Source organism: Mauremys reevesii, linkage group 7, assembly GCF_016161935.1.
Source record: "Mauremys reevesii isolate NIE-2019 linkage group 7, ASM1616193v1, whole genome shotgun sequence".
In the NCBI taxonomy this organism is placed as follows: Eukaryota; Metazoa; Chordata; order Testudines; family Geoemydidae; genus Mauremys; species Mauremys reevesii.
In genome coordinates, this window is record NC_052629.1 from 46,574,516 (window position 1) to 46,597,441 (window position 22,926).

A 22,926-nucleotide genomic window follows, 5' to 3' on the forward strand; every position below is an offset into this window, starting at 1 on the left:
CTTCATCCGTCCACGTAAATCAACCAATCCATCTTCCCGTATTCTTTCCCAAACCTCATGAGAGCTCACAGGACTTAGTACTATGTACCCCGGATATCAGATGCGCACTAGCATTCTACTTCGATAGAACTAAGCCTTTCAGAAAATCCTCAGGACTTTTCGTCTGCGCTACCAAAAGTTCTAAAGGAGCAGTCATCTCCACACAGGCACTCAAAATGGATCTCGGGGTGTATTCACCTCTGCTACCAACGAAAGAAACTACAATCTCCATCCGAGATCAGAACTCACCCTCCTAGATACATTGCTACTTCAGTAGCCTTTCTAAACAATGCATCACTCAGGGTAGGTCTATACTTACCTGCCGGGTCGACGCGTAGCGTTCGACTTCTCGGAGTTCGAACTATCTCGTCTAATCTAGACGCGATAGTTTGAACTCCAAACGCGCTCCCGTTGACTCCGGAACTCCGCCACCGCGAATGGCGGTGGCGGAGTCGACGGGGGAGCCGCGGACTTCGATCCTGCGGCGTCTGGACGGGTAAGTAACTCGAACTAAGGTAGTTCGACTTCAGCTACGCTATTCGCATAGCTGAAGTCGCGTACCTTAGTTTGACCCCCCCACCCTAGTGTAGACCAGGCCTCATAGACATATGTACAGCTGGTACCTGGGTCTCTGAACATATGTTCACAAAACACCGTGCAATCACCAGAGCTCAAGATCGGATGCACTGATGGCTCATAGTGCTATCTTCACTCATTCATGCAACTCCGAAGCCCCTTCCATCCAACATGAGGCACTGCTCTACAGTCACCTGAAGTGGAGCACCCACAGGGACATCCCTCGAAGAAGAGAAGGTTACTCACCCTGTGCAGTAACTGAGGTTCTTCAAGATGTGTGTGTCCCTGTGGGTGCTTCACTACCCACCCTCCTCCCCTCTACTTCGGAGTTCAATTTCCGGACTCTTCAGTAGAGAAAGAACTGAGGGGATCAGGCCGCATGCGTGTGCTAGATGAGGCGCCTAAGGCATGGTGAAACAGGGACCGCACATTGCGACCCAGATGGGCACTGCTACTGAAATTCTCCAATCAAAGGCACAGGGACGCATCAACAACTGAAGTGGAGCACCCACTGAGAGATGCATCTCAGAGAACCTAAGTTACTGCATAGGGTGAGTAACCTTCTCAAATACTGACTAGGCCACTTTAGCATGTTCAGTTAGGACATTCATGTAGGAATTCATGACTACTTTGACACACAATTTTTGAGGCGCGCCGCAAAAGTAAATAGGAGTGGGACTGTTACACCATAATTCTTTGATTTATACTTACCAGTTTAACTAGAAGTCTTCCAGTAGAGGCCAGTTTGGAGTTCGGTATTTGAATATCTATGAAACAGCTGTACATACATAGATAATTTAGAAGTACAATATACTGGCAGGATACAGGAATGTAGGTGCCTTACAGCACAGATCATAAAATATACAGAATAGTTTTTTGCCACTAGTCCATTTGTTTAAATCTGATTTAAGTTAGTACACCGCTACCTCAATATAACGCCACCCAATAGAACACGAATGCAGATATAACGCGGTAAAGCGGTGTTCCAGGGGGGCAGGGCTGTGCACTCGGTGGATCAAAGCAAGTTCGATATAACACGGTTTCACCTATAACGCAGTAAGATTTTTTTGGCTCCCAAGGACAGCGTTATATCGAGGTAGAGGTGTATTGACAAAAAGTTATCACCATCTGATAGCTGATCAGGTAGTTTCTGCATCACCATTTGCACTAGTGGGCAGCCTCAGGAGAGAGGCTGAGGTTTAAATGGGCAGGAACTGTTGCGTCGCTGTGCCTCTCAGGCGGGCACGGACAGAGCCCAACAATCAATGTGATTGGTAGCAAAGTCATTTATTTCTCTCCAGCATGCTCTTATATACAATTATGGCAGGCAATCAAGCAATTGCTAATTGGTTAATAAGATACACACAGGCACAGCTATAACTTCATTGGGTAATTGTCATCCTGTACAACTTTCTGATTTATTATCCTGTTTACTGCCTACTGGCAGATGAGAACCAGCCCAAGGCCAGCATCTCACTACACAGTTCACAGCCTAATTAGCCCATCCTTAAAGTCTAAACACTTAGATGGGTATGTTAGAAGCTGCCAAGTTCCCACAAGGAACTACCTTAAAAATGGTGTCTCCAAGTCTAGCTTAAGATGTTTTGTCAGGACATTATGGGGGAAGTTGCTTCTATGCAATACCTGTTCTGTTGATTGTGTTCAGTGCCATAAGTCTAGCAGCTTTCACGAGCACTAAACTAACTTTTAAACAAAGCAAAATATATTGACAGGACATGTCACTGACGGCAATCAAAGTTCTCTCTTTTGGCTGGGTTTGTCTTAGTAACTGACTTTAGCTTAAATCAATTAAATGTGGTCACTTACCTCTGTATATTACTGTATCACTCCTTGAAAGCTAATGTGTGCCCCCTCCTGGCTAGAAATGTAGGTCTACACAAACAATTAGTTCATGGCAAGCTGGGGTGTGAATCTACCTCTCATGGGTTGGTCGTGGATGCTGCTGACTCACATTAACTGTTCGTTAATGTGTTTTGATCTAGTCTTCTTTGAAATGGAGCTAGATAAAAGTGCATTCAGCAGGGTCCATTCAGACAGTCTATGCCTGGCTAGATTCACACCCCAGTTTGCTGCAAACTAGTTGTCTCCTCTTGCATCCCATTGTTTTACTATATATTGTGACTACCAGCACCTTATCTCACAGGGTATATGCTCCTAGGGGGATGGGAATAAGGTGGTAAGAGGGACATGACTTAAGAGCTTAGTTCTCATCTCCTCTGACAATATTTGATACCAAACAATTGTCCAATTTTATTTCCAAACATCAGCACTAAAGTTCTTCCTTTGTATATGCATGTCTTGATGCTCAGTTCCTGTTGATTTATTCTTCTCAAGCATATGACCAAGATGTTAATCTGCACTTTAAAAAAATACATACGTGTGTGAAACTGAATGAATGAATTTAGAACCAGAATGTGCAAAAGGAAAATGCTGAGATATTGACAATTTTAAGACAAAACCTTCTCTTGAAGATACCCAAAACCAATGGAGTGGAAAACCACTCCAGTTTTAAATGAGATGGTGAGTAAAGATGGGGGATAAGCAGGGCCGTCCCTAGAGGGGTGCAGGGCCCCGGGGCAGAAATGACGGCTTTGTTTCTTCCGGGACCAACCGCGCTGGCCAGTTGCACCGGCCCGTGGGGCCCCCCAAAGCTGTATTTTGCAAACTATTATGTAAATTGCCTTTATAATGCACTTGTGCCTGTCACGAAATTCTGCCCATAACCATGAAATTGTTTCCACAGTAACTAATGTATTTCAAATGGGGAAGAAAGAGAGACTAAAAGGCCAAAAATGAATACATCAGAAAATATGGCAGAAACAAAATCCATGATAGGGTGGAGTGCTATAAAGCTTTTATTGCCATGAGCTCAGGAAGGCTGCATTACTCACAAATATCGTACACAATATGTATTTCCAGACAGAGACGTTATTAAACTAAAAGTTGCTAGGTAACAAGCATTTAGACAGAGAGTGAGCAAGAACATAAAGGCCCAAGTTCTGCACTGTTTAATACCTAAAGTTAACATACCAAACTTACTTTATTCAGTTTCTCTAAACTTACTGACCTACACCTTTTCATAGTTACTAACTAAACACATTAATCAAACAAATATGACATTAAAGCATAAAAACAGGCCACAGTGAAGATTATCAGTATGCACAATGTGAAATTTTCACAACCTAGTTATTGGACATTTTTTAATTACTGTTCCTAATCACTTCCATATTTTTCTTACGCTTATTCTTAAATGTTAATGTTCTTGCTATGTACCAATGTGTGTTAACTTGAGGTAAAATTCAAGTGAAGAGAAGCCAGTTTGTAGTTTTCATGAGTTGGGCTTTAATTAGACTTGCGAACTCATGCGGGCTGCTGGACTCCTTCAAGTAACTGGCTACCTATGCAACTTCAGCTCAAGGCTATAAACATCCCCTTTAGCTCTCCACCAGGCCCAACGAGGAGCCGTATTGCAGCTGCCAGCTCAGCTTCCTGTAACTGGGATGACTTCAGAGTAATCCAGCTGCTTCTTCACTGTAGCTGAGCATTACTGGGACAGTGTGCTTTAAAGCGGCATTTGACTACAGGAAGGTGAATTTAGGTTCCTGATTTCAGCTCCTGTGCTTAGTCTGTGCTGCTAAGCCAGTTAGTGTAAACCCCTAGTGTAGATGATGTTGTTGTACGGTTACTAAACCCGCCCAGCATAAATGAGGCTTTAGTTCAATTCCTTGACCTCAGAGGGAAATTTTATCCAGGTCCTGCAGGAGGCAGCAGAGGGAGGACAGAATGATGGGGACTAGTTTTAAACTATCTTATCTTTCCTGCCTTTTTTCCTGGTGAAGAGACAGCCTCTGTATTTTCCGGTTTTCAAGAACTAGCATCATCTCCCACCAAACCTAATCCAATTGTTAGGATTTTGTAATCCCAACCTCTGCAACACAAAATGGATACAAAGGGAATAACAATCTTCAGTGATTGTTTTTTCTGGTCTCAGAATTGCCTGATTGATGATCAGAAATATTACCAGATCAGCGGAGAATATAAATAGGCATGAGCTGTAACAGTGGAGCTTGCCAGCTTTTAGGTATGTGACATGATCTGTTCTTTTTCTTATCGTAGCACTTCCCAGCCCCAGTCCTGGACCAGGGCCCCATTGTGGTAGGTGCTGTACAAACACAAAACAAAAAGAGAGTCCCATCCCAACATCTCTTCCTTTCTTCCCCGTCACTGGCCTTGAAAATTCTCACCTACATGCTCTTTCTGGCCCCTCAACCCTATCCCTTCCTGTGAAATTTCCTTGCCCCCACTCCTTTCCCCCACCATATTCTTGTCCCTCTCCTCTGTCTCCTTTCTTGCATACAGACATGCCATTAAACTGTCAAACCCACCCTTGGACCCCACCCCTGCCCCCTTGTCTTTCCAACTCCCACCCTAACTCCCTCTGCCCCTTCACTACCATACTCACTGAATGAGCTGTTTGTGCTCCCGTATCAGCTTCCTTGTCTTAAACTCTCTATTTTACCAGTTAGAGGAATTGCAGCAACTTACCTGGGGATGTGGGGGAATCCCCATCAGTTGAAGTTTTCACATCACGATTGGTTGTTTTTCTAAATTGTGTTTTAGCTCAACCAGAAGTTATGGGATTGATGCAGGAATCACGGGGTAAAATTCTATGACGTTATGCAAGACATCAGACTAGATGACCGTAATGGTCTCTTCTGACTTTAAAATGTATGAATCTGTTGGACCACTCCAGTCCAGCCTCTGCCCTTTCTACTCCATAGAAAATGCTCACCAGTGTCTCCAAATAAACGTCTTGACTGTCTGAAGGCCTATACTCCATTCTTATTCTCTTTGACCATTCCAGTGCTTCCAGTGATATCCTTGATCCTCCTTCCTTGACATTGTCTTCCCTTAGCCTCCCTAACTCTGTCCTCTCCTGGTTCTCTTCTTATCCCATTAGCCATTCTGTCAATCCCTCTTAGCAGGTCTCCACCTTCCCACTCTAACTGCACTCTCCTCAGGTCTCTATTCTTGGACTCCTGCCTTTCTCCCTGGACACCTTATTTATAGGTGATGTCACTTGCATGAATTCAACTGCCCTCCCAGACTAACTCCTTTCGTAAATTCTATTTCACTCGGACGCTGGGTCCGTGCTTCAGTATTGCATCTCTCTCAAGCAGTTCATCTGGGAAACTCACCATCATCTCAAGCTCTTTGTGGCCAAAACAAACCTCTGTCTTTCCTACCAAATCCTGTGCCCTAGCCCCATTCTGCTTTACAATTAGCAAAGCCACCATCGTCTCTGTCCCTCAGGCTCATAGCCTGGGCTTTCAGTCTTTCCTCCGCATACTGGTTGTCACTAAGTCTTGTCTCCTCTTCCTAGATAACACTTGAAAAATCCCTCCCTTTTTTCATGACTGATAGCATCTGCCCCTATCCGTACTGAATGGGCTGGGCCTTCCTGAATAAATTCCAGGGACCCTGGGACCAAGCCTGCTCTTGCTTGCCCCTGAGAAGTTCTGCCTCAAGTAGAACAAGGTCAGCAGCTCAGTGCTTTCCTGCCTTTTTTTATTTACTATTTTTTGGTCTTTGTGTTCCCGTTATACTCACCCCTACAGAACATTGCGTCCTCTAGGGCAGCACCCACTTCTAGGCCCCTCACAGCCTAGGAAACTCTGCCCAAAGGTCTAATGATGCTCAGCTTGTGAGGTGGCTTTAAATTCCTAGTCAGACACTAATCTCTGCATTTTTTCACTTGTTCTATTAGTTTTCTAAAAGGAAGTTACAATTTATGTAGAACCAATGGAAAAGTTGCCCCCTCCTTTATAGCAAATTGAAGATTGATGCTTTTCCAGACGTGGTATGTGAGAACACTTGCATTTTAAACTCAAAACTTTCCTAAAGCTGAAGCATCAGACAGGAAGCTTTTGCTTTGTGATAGTTCCATGTGAATTTCCCAGGAATTTTCCAACTAGGTAAGAACAGTATGTGCCTTCCCGCCTCCTGGGATCATGTGCACGGCAGCCAGTCTTAGCTGTGCCCCTTCCCATCCTGGGCCAATGCAGTTTTATGGTAGCTGGGTGTGTGTTTTCCTTTGAGCTGAAGGCTAGATTTGGGTGGACCTGAGATGGGAAATACTGTTTGTTTTGTAGCTCTATGGACCTGATACTGTTTAATCTCAGTAATATTGTGCTGCCTGTAGGAAACTGGCTTGAGGGACAGTAGTTCAAATGATTCCAAAACAGGCACTAGGCAAATTTACAGCATTTTAAGGGCGTGGGGGGAGGCCAAAGACTCCTAGTCTCTAAAAAGTTACGAACTCCTATAACCTATGGGGTTTTTTTATAAGAGAGGCTGTAGCCAAGTCTCAGGTTTATAGCTTTCTATTATTGCATTGCTACCACTAATCATTTCTGATCACTTTCAAACAGTAAATTCAAGAAAGATGCTCACCAGACCGGTCATCATCTGTCTCCGGAGCCAAATTTTATCTGATTTCCTTGTAGGAAAGGGTTACTTCTGAGCTGAAAAGTAAGATGTCCGAAGCCCACAAAACCAACCAGTTAAAACCAACCAGTTAAAGGGCTCAAAATTGAGGGAGATTCTACAGTGTAGACTTTGCCTCTCCCCTATTTTGAGTCCCGTTCAGTATGACATTTTAAATGCTGCTGTAAATTAACTGAGCGTTTTTCTTGTCAGTTTTGCTGGCCACATCATCATCCTTAACCACTTCTAAAAAATGTATCTGTCTCTTCTATGTCAGCACCACTTTTAGAATGGGAGGATAGGCATAAAAATCATCATGAGTCTGAATATAAATGGGAATTATGGTGAATGTGCAGTTGACAGCAAATAGAGGTATCATGCCTGTACTGCTCAAAACAGCCACCAACTTTCAATATGGCACCTTGAAAGCAACTTAATGTGAACTGTAGATTGTACTAGGAGCTATTGTTAATATGAAGGCCTTAAAATCTTGCCAAGGTAACTTTCTGAAAATTTAAAATTCCTTAGAAGAGGGGGCATAAGATCCTGACTCACTGAACATAAAACCAACACTTAAAACTCAGTGTTTTTGTATTTTGTTTTCTAGCTGTGACAGTAAGTAGCCATTGGTGTTATGTTTGGCAGATTTTACTCCCAAAAGATTCCATGTAACTTTCCATGGGTTTTCCCTCTACTGGGATATGCTCACAGATTCCATAGTTCACAAATTCTTTTTGCAAAGCATAAGTTGGCTGTTTTCAACAGGGATAATATTTCTAGGTTCCAAGACAACAGTGGTTTCTGTGGTAAAGCAAGCTCTCTGAATTGAACTAAATGTCTGGGCATATGTTTAAATTTAGTTCTTGGTGAGACGCTTTCAAATTACAGACCACAGAATTTTACAGATGTCAAGTATAATGCATCATAGACCCGATCCAAAGCCCTAGGGCATCTTTCCATTGACTTTAAAACACTTGGAATTAGGTCCTATGACAAAATCTCTTTGATCATGTCAAAACTACAATAACAGGAACATACATAAGGACTCTGATCCAAATTGTTTATATTGTGTGCAGTGTTTAACCCTCTCTGCACCTTTTCTTTTATGCTAGCTGATAACTTTAAGGGTTGACTATATTGACAATCATGATAGTGGGGAAACTTAAGACTTGAAGTAATGTGCTATTTTAAGGAAAAGGGGCTGTTTGTTTTACGGTAACATTGTTTTGTTCACCAGATGGCAATGGTTTGCCACAGAATATACTTTCAAGATGATAAAGTAGTAAACATGACTTGGGTATTGCTACGGACAGCTCAGTGGAAACTGTCACTCAATGCGTAGCAGCAGTCAAAAAGCAAATACTATGTTAAAAAAAAAATTATGCCATTCTATAAATTAATGAATGCCCTCCTGTGGACTACTGGGTTTGGTCCGATAACCCCATCTCAAAAGGGAGAAGTAGAAGAACCAGAATGAAGTCCAAAGAAGGCATAGGAAGACCACCCCTAGAAGGAGAGCGTGGAAAGAGTGGGACTGTTTAGAGAAATGTCAGAAATAACATAAGGTAAGTTCAGGTGCTCCTACTGACCTTTTCTCATAAGAACAGGGAAACAAACTAAAAGGCAATACATTTAAAACTGATAAAAGCAACTGTATTTTCCTTAACATAACTAACCTGTAGAACTCATTGCTGTATGAGAACCGGTGTTTAACAGGATTCACAAAAGAACTAGGAGTTTGTGGAGAATGTTACATCCACAACATGGATAAATTTTTAAAAACATCCTCCCCCTTCCATATTATAGCCAACTTCTGACAGGCATTAGGAAAAGATTGTCATGGGCAGTTTATTCCACTATTAACTATTTGTGATTGTGGCACTTTCCTCTGAAGCATCTGCTGTGACACTTATTGTGGTGGGTTTTTAAATGGACTGTGCTTATTTCAGTCAAATTAAGAGCAATAGATTACCTTACTTTGGGGAGGATGGGAAGGAAGCAAGGTATCTCTAGCTTGTAACTAAGGAGAAATTGAAGAGATTAATCTTCTTACTACTGTAGCTGCCTTTGTTCAATTTGTGGAGGAAGTTGTCCTGGAGTCTGACCTAGGCTGGAGAACAATGTGAGAGGTTTCCGTTCAGCGTCACTGTTTTGCCTGCTTGAGTACTCATCCTCAATGGATAAGTGGCTTGGCATGAAGCAGAATGGATAAGGCTTACGACTTGAATTATGCTTCAGTGGAGGTGGCCAGTCCAAAAATGATTTCCTGTACAGTGCCAGGAGCATGCCAGACAGCAGCTGTGGCAGCTACATAAAAATGGTTGAAATGATCCCACAACATCTAGTACCATTTATTTGAGGGTTCACAGAGTGCAATTCATTAGTTTGATTTCACCACCTTTGGAAGGCATGCTAGCTTTTCAGTTTACATGTATGCAACTGCTACTGGATTTAAACTAGTTATCTGAGTAGGAAGTCCAACATCCCCCTTTCTATGTATACAGAAGTCAGTGAACTAGAGAATTTGTTTGTCACTTTAGGAATACAGCAAAATTTCTTGAGTTGAGAGCAAATTCAAACCCGTTCCTTGAGCAAATCCAGTGTTTTTGTCTGCATTTCTTTCCTCCAGCCCTTGCCTTCTATTCAAGGAGAGAACAGACCAGGCATTGGGGAAAGAAGAAAATTTGCACAGAAGCTGAGAATAAGAAGGACCGTGGTGTTCTCTCTGCACTTCAGCAGAAAGCTGGCACTAAAGCTTTGGGCACAAGCTCATTCTGTAGAGGAGGTATGGAAAACCATTGCACTTGTGCTTTTGGTCTTAAACTGAATGAGCCATTTTTGAATCTGTGTCCTCTGGTTTCTGCTCATTAGGTACATCACCTCTTAAAATTATACAGACAAGAATGTCATTTCACAGACCACCACAACCCCTGGACTCTCCCCAAGTTCTCTATATGCACCTGAAGGTGAAAGGCTGGAAGTTGTGTTCCATTTTCCCTTACCACCAGCTATTTTTAGTGTAACAAATTGTACAGTTCAATGGACTGGCACTTTAATGTTTGTGAAGACTATTTTCACCCACTGTTACGGTGTTGATTACAACTTAGCTTTTTATTTTCATAGCCTCAGTGACTGATTTACAGATGTAAACAAATATTTCCTTTGTGCAATTAAATACTGCCCACTAGCATTACTTCCATTCATGCACCTCTGAAGAACAGGATACTTTTTCCTCAGGTTTTTTAAGCAATGTAATTTTTTTATATAGAAACCCAGAGTTAAATTTGATGCACCTTGATTAGTTATGTAAACAAAATCTAAAAAATTCCCCACAGAACGAATAACTTGGTTCCTCCATAGAAAGTTTATATATTTCTCCTGATTAATCTGAGGTTAATATTGTCAGGAGACAAGAGTGTGGCACATCGATCCATCTAGATATGGTGTAACTTATACACTTCTCCATTAACAAAATTGTGCATAATGAAATGCTTACAATCTGAATGCATGATAGAAAGCATCTTTCAAGCGGAAGGAAGTGGCAGCCATCTGGCAACCATAAGTTAAGTTCTGCATCGTTTATGGCATTATAGATACCTATTACACATAGCATTACTTCAAAACCCTGAAGGATTGTGTTTGAAATGTTTTCCAAGCAGTCATTTGGTTTGAAACGTCAGGAGAAAGATGCAAGAGCTTGCATTTACCAATTTATGGTACCCTTAAGCTCTATGATTAAGTGTATTTCACAGTGACAGTTGCTGTAATGCCTTTTCTCGCACAGTAGGATTGTGTTAGATGTTGGCTGCCCTTGGATCATCATTGTCCTGGTGGTTTTCCCTTTTCTCATTTGCTTAACTACATTTCATGAGCACGTCTCATGGTCTTCATTTAGCTGTTCATAAGTCCTTTCAGTATATCTTCAGAGAGCTCCAGTAGAGGGAGTTCAGGTGATGGAATGTCCAAGGGAGGAAGATTGGGTATTGGAATGTCCTTAGCCTTCCCTGCATTTGCTGCAAACTTCTGCCAAGTTGAGGCTGAAGTAGTAGCAGTTTCTGAATGTTGTTGTAGGCCCCATAACTCTGACTTCTCCACAAAATCAGCATCTACATCCAACTCCTTCTCTACTGGAGCTTTTTGGAGTCTAATCCTTTCTGCTTTTAGCTGTTTGTTTTCTCTCCTTAATCTCTCATTTTCAGCTACAAGAAATTCCACATGCCGTTTCAAATCTGCAATTTTGGTTGCCTGCTCTTCTATTATTGTTTTGTCATCTTTTGGAGCTTTGTTCCCAATACATACTTCCAATTGCTCCTCTCTTTTCTGAAGCAGAAATAATAGTGTATCTGGCTCCCTGTCAAAGACACCCTGAGTTTCCTGTAGATGCTTATTTGCAGAAGGACTGTATTTCTGAGTAACAGGAACCAATATGTTGTGATCTTCAGATTCTTCAGTTGATGGTTTATAAGAGGTCTGAAGATGTGCAACTATATCCTTGTCTGCATTCTGTTGGGCTTTTAACCTTTCCTCTCTCTTTGCCCTTTTCCACCTCTCCTGGATGAGCAATAACTGTTTCATGTGACTATCCCTTTGTAATTCCAGCGATAATTGAGCCTGTCCAAGAAAAAGAAGATTGACTGAATTAACACACAGGCCCTAATACTGCAAGCATATATTTGTGAGTAAAATTACAGACATGCTTAAGCGTTTACAGAGCCAGCACCGTAGCATGTCCTGGAGGGGAAACCTCTCTCTAGCTTCCACAATGCAGATTCAGGCATTTATGCCATCAAACTCACTAACTGTAGTCTGTGAAATGGAAGTGTTGTGTGACTACTTAATATTTGGACATCTGTAATTTCTCTTTCAATCCATATGGAGACTTCTGAAGGGAGGAGGTAAAAGTTTGATTGGCCAGTAATCATCCATAAATGTACCTAGGATGAGATGTCATGCTTTACTTGGCCAGTAATTCAACACGTGTTTTTTAAATAAGAAGCAAATCCTTTTGTTGTAGAATATAGCTAGACCACTGCATTAATGACACCACCACTAAGCAGCAGAGATTGCTACAATGAGATTACATCAGCATTTTCAAACTGACCCTCTATTCTCAGTCACTCCAATTGCTGGACCATTGGGGTGGATGTTCCAGGCTTGGCTAAAAAGTGTTCCATGTTTGATGAAATTTTCTCAATAGTTTAGCTTTGTTTAAACAACAAGAATAATAGGGGGAGTGGGGCAATGTACTTTTTCCCAGTGGTAGTAGCATTTTATAGTCACTGAATCAGAGTGAGAGCATGACTTTACAGCGTGGTGACTCAGGCACTCACTTGAAGATCTAAGTCCCCACTCCAATGACTGTTCCAATAAGTGGAAAGGCTTCAACGGGAGAGACAGACAGACCTGCCATGGAGGTAACCCACGTTCAAATTCCTGCTCCACATCAGGCAGAGGGGGAACTGAACCCAGGCTTCCCATACCCCAGGTACAATGCTCTAACCCAGGGGTCCGCAATCTCTGCCATGCGGACCAGGCCAGTTTACCTGCCCTGTCAGCAGGTTCGGACGATCAGGGCTCCCACTGGCCCCAGTTCACCATCCCAGGCCAATGGGGGTGGCGGGAAGCCGCAGCCAGGACACCCCCTTGCCCATGCTGCTTCCCACCCGCCCCCATTGGCCTGGGACAGCAAACTGTGGCCAGTGGGAGCCACGGTCGGCCGAACCTGCTGATGCGGCAGGTAAATACACTGGCCTGGCCCACCAGGGTGCTTACCCTGGTGAGCCGCGTGCCAGAGGTTGCTGAGCCCTGCTCTAACCACTCTGTTTTAAGATTAAGGAAGGCTTCCTCTTCCTCCCCACACACACACACACACTCCCCACAAAATCTGTTTCAGGTCCAACGAAATATTCTGTCCAACCCAAAATGGATATTCTTTAGTCTGCCCCAAAGTGAATTCTTTTCTTTTGTGGAACTGCCAGCAACTCATAATGAGGGGTTATTCACCCAGCTCTACTCCACCCTCCTGCTCACCCCAGCTACTTGATCAGCTCCTTGGGCCTTGGATAGCCAGGCATAAATTAGAGCAGTGCAGCTCATTCAGAGTAGACAGCATGACTATATGGTGTAAGAGGTATGATCACACAAGTAGGACACAGTGTAATGGGCACATGCCCAAGGGCCAGAGTTAAAATGTGTTTGTACAATAATACCTTCAACGTTTCCCAGCCATGGAATGCAATCTCACCTGCTCAGATTGTGTCAGCTTCATGGCTTCAGAAAGGTATGCTGCACAAAAAGCAAATTGGTAAACAGTTAGGCCAGGATTGTGAAAATTAGAACATTCTTTTCTTGCAAGCTAAAGACTAACCCATTTAACTATTTTTAAAAGTTTTCAGATCTGATCATTTTGTTCATTGAATCCACACACAGAGGGGATTACACAGGCAAACTGTTGCTGGGAATATGCATACTGCTTTTCAAATGCGTGTCTCCCCTGAAGAGCTTTAAACCTACATAGTATTATGGTAAATTACTTCCATATCATCTTTGAAGCGAAGTCTCTTTGCTCATCATGGTATAATATGAGTTACACATTCCCATGTACGGTTCTAACTGCTTCACCACTAAGGAGAGCACTACCCATGCAATTTCATTACAACCTTTTCCTGATCAAACCTAAGGTTTGCAGGAAGTCCCCAAAGGAGGAGCAGCAGCAGCATCTGCCCCCGTAGTATGTAAGGAAATGACAAAGCTATGAGCCAGAGTCTGTCTTATATACATATAAATGAAACAAGAACACTCTACAGTAGAGTACCACACTTTTCTTTGACTACATTACTGATGGAGTAGGGAAGCAAGATCCATGGCTCCAAACCTGAATAAAACTCAATGCATTTTTTAATTAAACACCTTTTTTTAAAATTCTATTTAAAATTAATTTTGAAGTTTACAACCTCTAAGGCCTAAATTTACTACAATCTATTAAAATTACTTAAGTATTCAAGCAGTAAATATTTGCTGCTGAAATTTTAAAAAAATCCACTGAACAGCTGGAAGTCACTTGCTAAGCAACTGGAACCATACATTGATGTGCAAAATCCAATTGTGACAGCAGTAGCCTCTTCTCCAGATGCAGAGAGAATTTTTTCTTCTTTTCAGTTTCTTTTACTAGTTCAATTCAGTGATTAGTTCGTTAAGTGACTGGGGCAGGACTACAAACTTCTCAACTCCCTCTCCCCGGAAAATATATTAAAAACAACCCTACAGCACTTGGAGCAGCCACCTATCTAGTGGTCCTCCATACAACACCCAAAAACTGCACCTATCCAGCCAGTTGTACCTACTAATGAGGCCAGCTCTCCAGAGCAGATCTTCCCTGTTAAGAGGCAGCAGCTGCACATTCACAAATCAAATGTGAACCTGAACACAAATTTTTGTGAATAAGGATGGAAGACTGTCAATCATAGGGTGGGCCTGCCGAACAGAGCTCATTACCCCTCAAGGTTGAGCTTTCTTGGTAAAAATTGCTTTATCAGTAATAGATTCATTACAAACATTAAGATTGCTAACCACCAATTGAGTGTTTAGCAAAGATTGGTGGCTAAATATTTCCCACATTATACTGAAAACTAGCTACTTCCAGTAAGAAAGGTATGAAAGGTCAGAAGTGAAATTAAAGGCTACATTTCCGAGAGGCTTCACACAGGGCCTCCAAACCTGTGTTCACAGTTTTTGCATGTATAAAAACAGCCTGTCTATGCAAGCATGTATATAGTTACTTAGCCTGAGCAAGTTTCAAGGCTGCTTTTGAAAACTGGACCATAAATATCTTATGAAAAGGTATCACTCACCAGCTGCTTTTTTGTGACAAGAAATTGCTTCTTCGTATTTCCCTGCTGCCAACAACCGGTCTGCTTTTCTACTCTGCTGATGAGCCTCAAAAGAAAGAAACACTTATTTTAATCAAAGCTGAAACTAGGAATGGCTGGAACTGGTTTTTATAGTAAGGGCACCAAACAGATAATCAGGTGTTCACACATCATACAGCTTCAGAGTCTTAACCCAAGATCTCCCAGTCCAGACTTTGAGAGGCAAAGAAACAATTTCCTATAATGCTCACCCACCATAGGACTTTTGTGGACAAATGTACTGTGCAGGTATGGCAAAAGGTTTAAGGTTTTATAAAGTGGCAGTGACTGTAAGTCTTCACACAGAGTACCTAACATTTACACACTTGCAGTGGCAAACAAGTGTCCTAGGCCAATGGTCCATGGTGTAAGGAACCAGCCACCAGTGGCTATACTGCCATGAGCTACTGGAAACAATCCTCCAAAACTGCCCTTATTGATTCTTGTGCTGTGGAGTTGTGTGCCCTAATGTGAGAGCCTGGAATCTTCTCATAAGCAATGTGAGAGATCAACCACACATGCACCTCTCTTGTGGGACCATAGCTCCCAACAGCTTTTCATTTCCTTCACAATCCTGAAGAGCTCCCTGCACTCAAGCTGACACAATAAGAGAAGCACTATCATTTGGTGCTTTACATAAAAGCCTTCAGCTTGGTTAAAAGTTTACAAAATTCAGCATAAGCAGCCCTACTTTAATAGCAGTAAGCTGCTTCACAGCAACAGATTAAGAGTAGAAGAGTTTTAACAAAGCAGAGCATGATTTAAGAGATACTGTTTCTACAGCAGGGGTCAGCAACCTATGGCACATGTGCCAAAGGCCAGGCCAGCAGTGGGCTGGGCGGGGCCAGCAGCCGGGACCCCAGCAGGCAGCAGCGTGCCATTAAAAATCCTGCTCAGCCCAACCTGCTGTTCTCCACCCCATGCCCACCGCTCTCCCCTGGGGAGTCAGGGGGCAGAAGCTTGGTCCTGCCGGCTGCAGCAGCCAAGCTCCCTCCTCCCCTGCCTCTTCCCTCAGCATGCTGGGTTCCTACCCCTCCTCCTGGCCGCTGGCCCTGTTCAGCCTGCTGCTGGTCTGGGGTTCTGGCTGCCGGACCCTTGCCAGCCGGGGTCCCAGCTGCAGGCCCCGCTCAGCCCGCTGCCAGCCTAGGTGAATGGAATCCCAGGCCGGGAGCAGGCTCAGTGGCGTAGGATCAGCATTTTAATTTAATTTTAAATGAAGCTTCTTAAACATTTTGAAAAACTTGTTTACTTTACATACACTAGTTTAGTTATATAATATATAGACAGAGACCTTCTAAAAAACATTAATGTATTACCAGCACGCAAAACCTTAAAGTGAATAAATGAAGACTCAGCACCCCACTTCTGAAAGGTTGCCGACCCCTGCTCTAGAGAGATTTTTTTGTTTATGGGCCCTATCAGTTATGTCAACCCAGCTGAGACATTTGGGTCGGTAGGGTAGTTTTTATAACCCAGTATTGAGCTGTGTGAACAAGGGCTCAGACTAGACTCCAGGATCTTTGTGACAATATTTAAGTGGCATTTACCCACTTAGGGTTTGTCTACATGGAGATTTAGTGCAATCTACTCAAAACACCTGATGGGACTTTTAGTGGATAGCAGCAGGATCCATACAGCCACTTGTGTGACAGGCTCATGTGCTGCCGATTCACACACCAGCTTGCACCAGGCACTAAATTGCTGTATAGATAAACCGATAGTATTGTCAACACCCCACGTTTTTGCTCATCCCCATGTTTGTCTGAACACGGCAGAGGAAGGCGATTCCTTTTTTTCTGCCAATATTCCAAGGGAAAGATACTGTTCTATTAACTCTTTCCATAGACTCTCACATGAGGCTATCCCAAGGAAAAGAGTTTACTCTCCTGACAAACCGAGGAGTGAATTCACAAGTGTGTGAACCCACAGCAGTGTGTGCTTCACAAACAGCCATTTTCTATGCTTACTCTTTGGCAAGAGAGGTTGGTTTGTGCATACAGTAACTTCATTTACTAAAATGCTCTTGAGAAAAGTAGAAGCCCAGCTCAGAAAGTATATGAAATGGGACATTAACAGGAAATGAGCTTGGTTTCTTGCATTACTAATATCTGTAGAACCCTCAACACACTCAATTTTACAACTAGTTCTGTAGTTTCCCAAAGCAATAGTTTCGACATCAAAACTGGTAGTCTTGGCCTATCCAAGAGACAGGTCCAAAGAAGCCAGGTCAACTGGAAGAGGAGATATTCTTGAGAAGAAAGGAAAAAGTAGCAATTTCATTGATCAGAATTAAATTCAGCAAAACAGAACCCCAGTACCATTTATGAATTAGCCTAGAATAATTTCTCCATAAGAATTTTGTACAGAAAGTGTCATTTAAAATTATGGTTAAATAGCTAATCACAGTAGGTAAGCATATGAAAAGCCTTTAAAAAAAGCATAGCCTGTCAGATATTGTTTAGGCATGTCACACTGCACTCTTGGAAACAGAGGAGCAGATAAGTTTCTAATATGGTTACAATGAAGTTGTGTAACAGGGCATCCTCTGGCTGCAACAGAGTCCCTTTTAGGGTAAACTCCACATCTTCAAGAGAACATGGAAACCTTAGGGAAGCACCAAACATCCCTCTGCTTGCTCATTAATTTTGATGAGCTACATGGGAAGACAATATTTCCTTTGAGTGAGATGATTAAGAACAGTAAGACTGCCCTTTTGAGGTGAGGAAAGATAGAAACATGCCTAATTACTAATCTAAGAAACTGAACAGCTACAGCTTTAAGCAGTAAAGTCACATGACACTAGCCTGGGTGAATAAGAGCAATCTCTCCCAAGTGATCCCATTCAACTGCTAGCTGCTGATGGAAGACTCCTAGGACAAAACAAGTAAGACCCTATGTGATTTTTAAAAGGTAGATGTGTGAATTATTAGTTTTCAAACAGAGCAAATCTATTGTGGTTTCCCCAGAGCAACAAGTTGACTGAAAGTCGTCTTTCCTTATGGATGCTTTGTTTTTCTGAAACATAGTGGAAAAGTCTCTCTGGAAAGACTTTAGCCCACACAGAACCACTTTGCTTGTTTGAAGATATTCAGAATTAATGGTAGAGCATCCTTCAGGAGCTAACAAAACTTTAACAAGATACAAGGCACAGACTGCAGTAGGCTACACGTGCTAAGAGCTACAATTGAAGTAAAAAAAAAAAAACTAAAAAATGAAGCAAGGAGGGCTGAGGAAAGTAACTTCAGGGAGGGTTTGTTTTGTCAAACTAACAAATGATAAAATTTAGAAGTATTAAGAGCAACCTGTCTTCTGTTGTTAACACCTACCAGCTTCACTGCAAACATTAGTGGGTGTGGGGGGGGGTGTCTTTTTATAATGAAGGTGACCATTCAGTGGAATTTATACAGATACAGTTCCAAGCCATAACCCTACAAATAGACTAGTAGGATTATATTACTGGCCTCCTTATCAGTATCAGGGCCTGATAATCTCACTTACTCTGAGTTAATAGAAACTTTGAGACCAGGAAAAACTCTGGAATTCCCTAAAAGAGAGGAGCACAGGCCCAGCATCACTGCTCCCTTAACGGGCTGTGAGATGGTGCTAGATGTTTATGAGGGAAGGAACGAACTGATTCCTAAATAATACACAGATGTTAATTCAAGAAGTCACTATAGTTGAACCAGTAAGTATTAGTGACCACAATATAATTAAGATATCCTTTCACAAACAATCACCAAAAGCTAGCACTGTCAGACTACCCTTTAGAAAGGAGGATTTCGGGAAGAAAAAAGTCAAAACCCTGAAGTCAAGCTTGAGGAAACTAAAATCCTTAGGCTATTTAGGCATACCATGATGACTCAGAAGGCATACACAACAAGAAGGGGGATGCAAACAGAAAATGGTATAGTTAAAGGACTAAAGAAATTTGAGCCAACAGGTATCCTTCAGAAAAATGGAAATGCGGCCCCAGTGAAGCCAACAGAGGAAAGCATACTATTGCAGACAACATGTAAGGAATTAGATACACTAAGAGCAAATAGCCAAATACATAAACTAGAAACTCTAAGTATCAGTTGCAGAAAGACAAGAGAATGTTAAAGGAGCAATTCAGGTGCAAAAGGACACTGCAAAGCAGCTAAATTATTTCTTTTTATCAGTTCTCTTCATTGTTAGACATCTCGCCCATTTCCACAAACTGAATTTTTTGCTGTTTAAAGTCACCAGGAACATACGGTATTCACATCAAAGAGTTAATGAATTTTAGAATGAATGCTCTGAGCTGTTAAACCTATGCAATTTCACTAAAAAGTCAACATTCTACACTGGAGGAAAGAAAATATATCATACTTTAGGAAAAAAGTTACTAGGTGATCCTGGCTTTTAGAGCAGTGAGACTAACTTCAACAGATGGAAAACTGTTAAAAGCTGTAGCTTACTTATAAAACACTTAGCCCTTATCTACACTACATAATACCTATGGAAATCATTGCCACAAGAGAGGCCAAGAGCTCAGTGGGATTCAAAAAGGCATTGGTTGTTTCCAGGGATGAGATGATTCATAGTTCCATCAGATAAGATACAAAATTCTACATTAAGGGTAAAAAACATACTTACTTCAGGTTACAGTCACTCATTAATGGTGGGGTTAGAAAAATATTCCCCTCTGAGCACGTTACTCCATTTTTTATTTGTAGAGTTTCTTGCACCTTCCTCTGAAGTTGTATTGGCCACTGTCAGGATGCTAGTGGACAACACAGGTCACTACTCTCTTTACAAGAACTATAGCACACACAAGAGTCTAGAGTATTTTTGTCTGGCACAAATATACAAATGGGTATAGTGATTACACTGCTCATGCATCCGATGAAGTGGGTATTCACCCACGAAAGCTCATGCTCCAAAACGTCTGTTAGTCTATAAGGTGCCACAGGACTCTTTGCTGCTTTTACACTGCTCTTGTGGTCAGACCATCATCTCCTTGGCCTTATTCATACTTTTTTTAGTGCAGAAGACCTTACTTAATGGTCTGCTTTTAAGTGTCAGGATGGGGCACTACTAAATGCTGACACCTACCCAGTCACCCATAGTTATCACCTATTTACCACTCAGAACTCAAAATTGATGATCTCAGTCTTCTAACCCCCCACTAGATCTTTCTTCAGTTGCTATAATAATAATTAATAATAGGAGATATACCTATCTCCTAGAACTGGAAGGGACCTTGAAAGGACATTGAGTCCAGCCTCCTGCCTTCACTAGCAGGACCAAGTACTGATTTTTGCCCCAGATCCCTAACTGGCCCCTGCAAAGATTGAACTCACAACCCTGGGTTTAGCAGGCCAATGCTCAAAACATTAAGCTATCCCTCCCCTGACTGCAGTCCTATGTCTACTCAATTGCTTAATAAGGTTCTGGAGTTTTTTCCTCAACCTCCAGCCCAATCTTCTTAACTTTCAGCCTGATTGGACACCCATCCCATCACTAAATTACCCTTTATGCATGATTATTCACTTGTTTCTAACTTGTGAGCACAGATCAACTTCTTACTACTTGGCCTTAGACCTCCTCTACATGACATAACTCTCAGATTAGCCTTGGTGCCAACCTACTGCAAAATTACTATTTCAGTCTGAGTTCCTTATATCAATTTAGCTTAAATCAGTAAGGAATCTACTTTAAATCTATAAGGCATACATTAACATAGTCTCTCTATGCAGTAGGGTGACACCAATTTAATTTCATGCAGACAAGGTTTCTGTGTGCATTTTATACTGTTTCTGTAATCCTAAAGTGTTTCCTTCCCACATGTCTCATGCCACTCATATAAGCATTCTACTACCAGGGCACAGCCAGAATTACGCCTTATCCCAATCTTGATCTGATGAAACAGTTATTCATGCTTTGATTCCCTCTAATATTCTTCCTAAACAGCTACAGCCACTTTTAGCAGTCCAAACTCTCATGGTCCTATGACTAACTCTCAATGTACTGAAATACTATACAGCAGTGAAGGAAAGACATTTACATAATACTGTACACAAGTAACTTCAAGTGTCTGTGTTATCTGCCCATCACCTTTTATTCTTAGGGTGTATACACAGAAAGACTGAGGATTTTCTAACGTGTCTAACACCATATTTAACTCACTAGCAGCTGTGATATTATTACTCCGAGCTGACGTGGCTAGAGGTGGTTTCTAATCAGGGCTATGATCCTGTTTTGAAGAATGTGCACCGCCAGGTCAGACCAGACCAGACAATGACTCCGCGGGTACTGCACTTCCCCAGCACCGGGACGGGCCCTGAACCTTTGTTTACTGTCCGGCTGGTGGGCACCAGAGGGCGCGAGGGGAAGGTCCAACCGCTCCTAGCAGCCTCCTCCACATCAGCCAGCGGGGCCTTGTCCTCTCCAGCGAAACTCAGCCCCGTGCTGTGCCACGGGGGCAGCTCCTCCCCCTGCGGCGGTGGAAGCCGCAGCGCAGCCGGGGTTCCGGGGCGTTCACCCTCCCATTGCCCGGCCCGGCCCCGGCCCCGGCTCCCTTCGCGCTCCGCACCTGCGGCGCCAGGCGCCCACCCTGCCAGCGGGGCAGCCGCCGCCCGCCCCTCGCCCTGCCCGGGGCCCCCTCCCCGCCCGGGGCGCGGCTCACCAGGTTGAGGGGCCCCTCCATCACCTCCATAGGCGGCGGGGGCTGCGGGCACATGGGCTCTGCGGCTCCGTCCCGGCGCCCCTGCCCCAGGCTCTGCCGCCTGTAAACACCGAAACACTTCCGCCTCAAGCACGCACGCAGTGGCGTCACCGCGCCGCCCGCAAACCTCGCGAGAGCCACGTCCGACTGCGCAAATCCCACGAGAAGAGTGGAAGGTCTCCATGGTAACGGGCACCGGGCGAAGCTGTGGGCAGCCGGCAGCGAATTTTCATTGGCTCGGAGGCGCGACTTGAACAGGAGCGGTCCCGCTGCAGCCTGCCCGTCGTGCCGGCCGCGTGTGCGGGTCTGGAAGCGCGGGCTCTTTAGCAGAGACCCCACTGGGCCAGGCTCTGAGGCAGGTGTCTGGGGTATCCGCAGGGGTGCGCACCCCCGGGGCTATCCATGCGGGTGCCGGGGGCGCGCGCGCGCCCCCGCGCACAGGGAAGCACCGCTGTGCAGGGGCTGGGCCCTGCGTCCCGCCCGCAGTCCCGTTTTATCAGCATCACCCCCCCCGGGGTTTGTACCTCAGAGGTGGCGGCCCCCAGGCCTGGGGCAAAGGGCTCGGGAGCTGCCTGTGACTCCTCTCGCTCCGAGGTTAAAAGCTGGATGCTCCACATGGCTCTAACCCGTAAATTGTTTATCAGCTTATCGGCCGCGTGCAGCCGCTCCCCCTGCCCACGCGACGTGCCTCCTGTAGCACCAGTGCTGCAGAAATCCAGCTCGAGAACCGGGATGTTGCTGGAGGTGACCGAACTTTGGCCCCGAGACGCCCAGGGTCTAAGATTTTGGGTCGCTAGGAGCGGCTACACCTGTATTGTCTTTTCATGGTATCATTTTGGAGCCGGAGCGCTGGGACCAAATATCAGAGTCCGAGTTTTCCCCTTTGTCCTGTTCACTGCAAATTATCGCCGTCCCCCTACCTCACAGGACTGCTGTGCAGTGCGCGCTCGTTAATGTCCGTACAAGAGTATTTAAATTCTCAGATTTATTATTATTACTAGGAGAAAAATGTGAAACTGTAGACAGAAGTTTCAAGAGTCTTCTCTAGAATTCAACTAACTTGTCATTTGGGTAGCCAATGTACATATAAAATTTAAGTCTAATCAGTAAATCTTGGGAAGAGGTTCTACATAGAACTAAGGATCCCTGAATATTTTTCCTAAGGGATTTTCTGATAAATGTCTACTCAGCAGCAAAATTATTGTTATT

The 22,926-nt window shown here is 43.5% G+C and overlaps 2 protein-coding genes and 1 long non-coding RNA gene across 7 annotated transcripts in view; 2 read left to right on the forward strand and 1 right to left on the reverse strand.

Annotated features, from left to right (window-relative positions):
- The window catches only part of JMJD1C (jumonji domain containing 1C), a 332,141-nt gene extending 322,259 nt beyond the window's left edge, over positions 1 to 9,882 (forward strand). For 2 of the 4 annotated variants that reach the window (XM_039482597.1, XM_039482593.1), the window contains one exon: positions 9,752 to 9,882. The gene's annotated coding sequence lies outside the window, so the exon portion shown is untranslated. Of the gene's footprint in view, positions 1 to 8,575; positions 8,930 to 9,751 lie in introns of those variants that run through there. The other 2 variants (XR_005583113.1, XM_039482594.1) reach the window with 2 other exon arrangements.
- Positions 9,458 to 21,821, reverse strand: NRBF2 (nuclear receptor binding factor 2). Of its 2 annotated transcripts, none has more exons than XM_039482630.1 (4): positions 21,679 to 21,821; positions 14,973 to 15,057; positions 13,367 to 13,407; positions 9,458 to 11,733 (listed from the first exon to the last, which is right to left on the reverse strand). In XM_039482630.1, exons 1-4 carry the CDS (start codon positions 21,730 to 21,732, stop codon positions 11,014 to 11,016), a joined length of 900 nt encoding a protein of 299 aa, XP_039338564.1. In that variant the 5' UTR covers positions 21,733 to 21,821; the 3' UTR covers positions 9,458 to 11,013. The 2 variants fall into 2 exon arrangements, with proteins under 2 accessions (XP_039338564.1, XP_039338565.1); XM_039482631.1 differs by having other exon boundaries at positions 21,703 to 21,810.
- The window catches only part of LOC120369375, a 102,945-nt gene continuing 97,901 nt past the window's right edge, over positions 17,883 to 22,926 (forward strand). The window contains exon 1 of the long non-coding RNA XR_005583121.1: positions 17,883 to 17,913. This is a non-coding gene — a long non-coding RNA (uncharacterized LOC120369375). The remainder of the gene's footprint in view (positions 17,914 to 22,926) is intronic.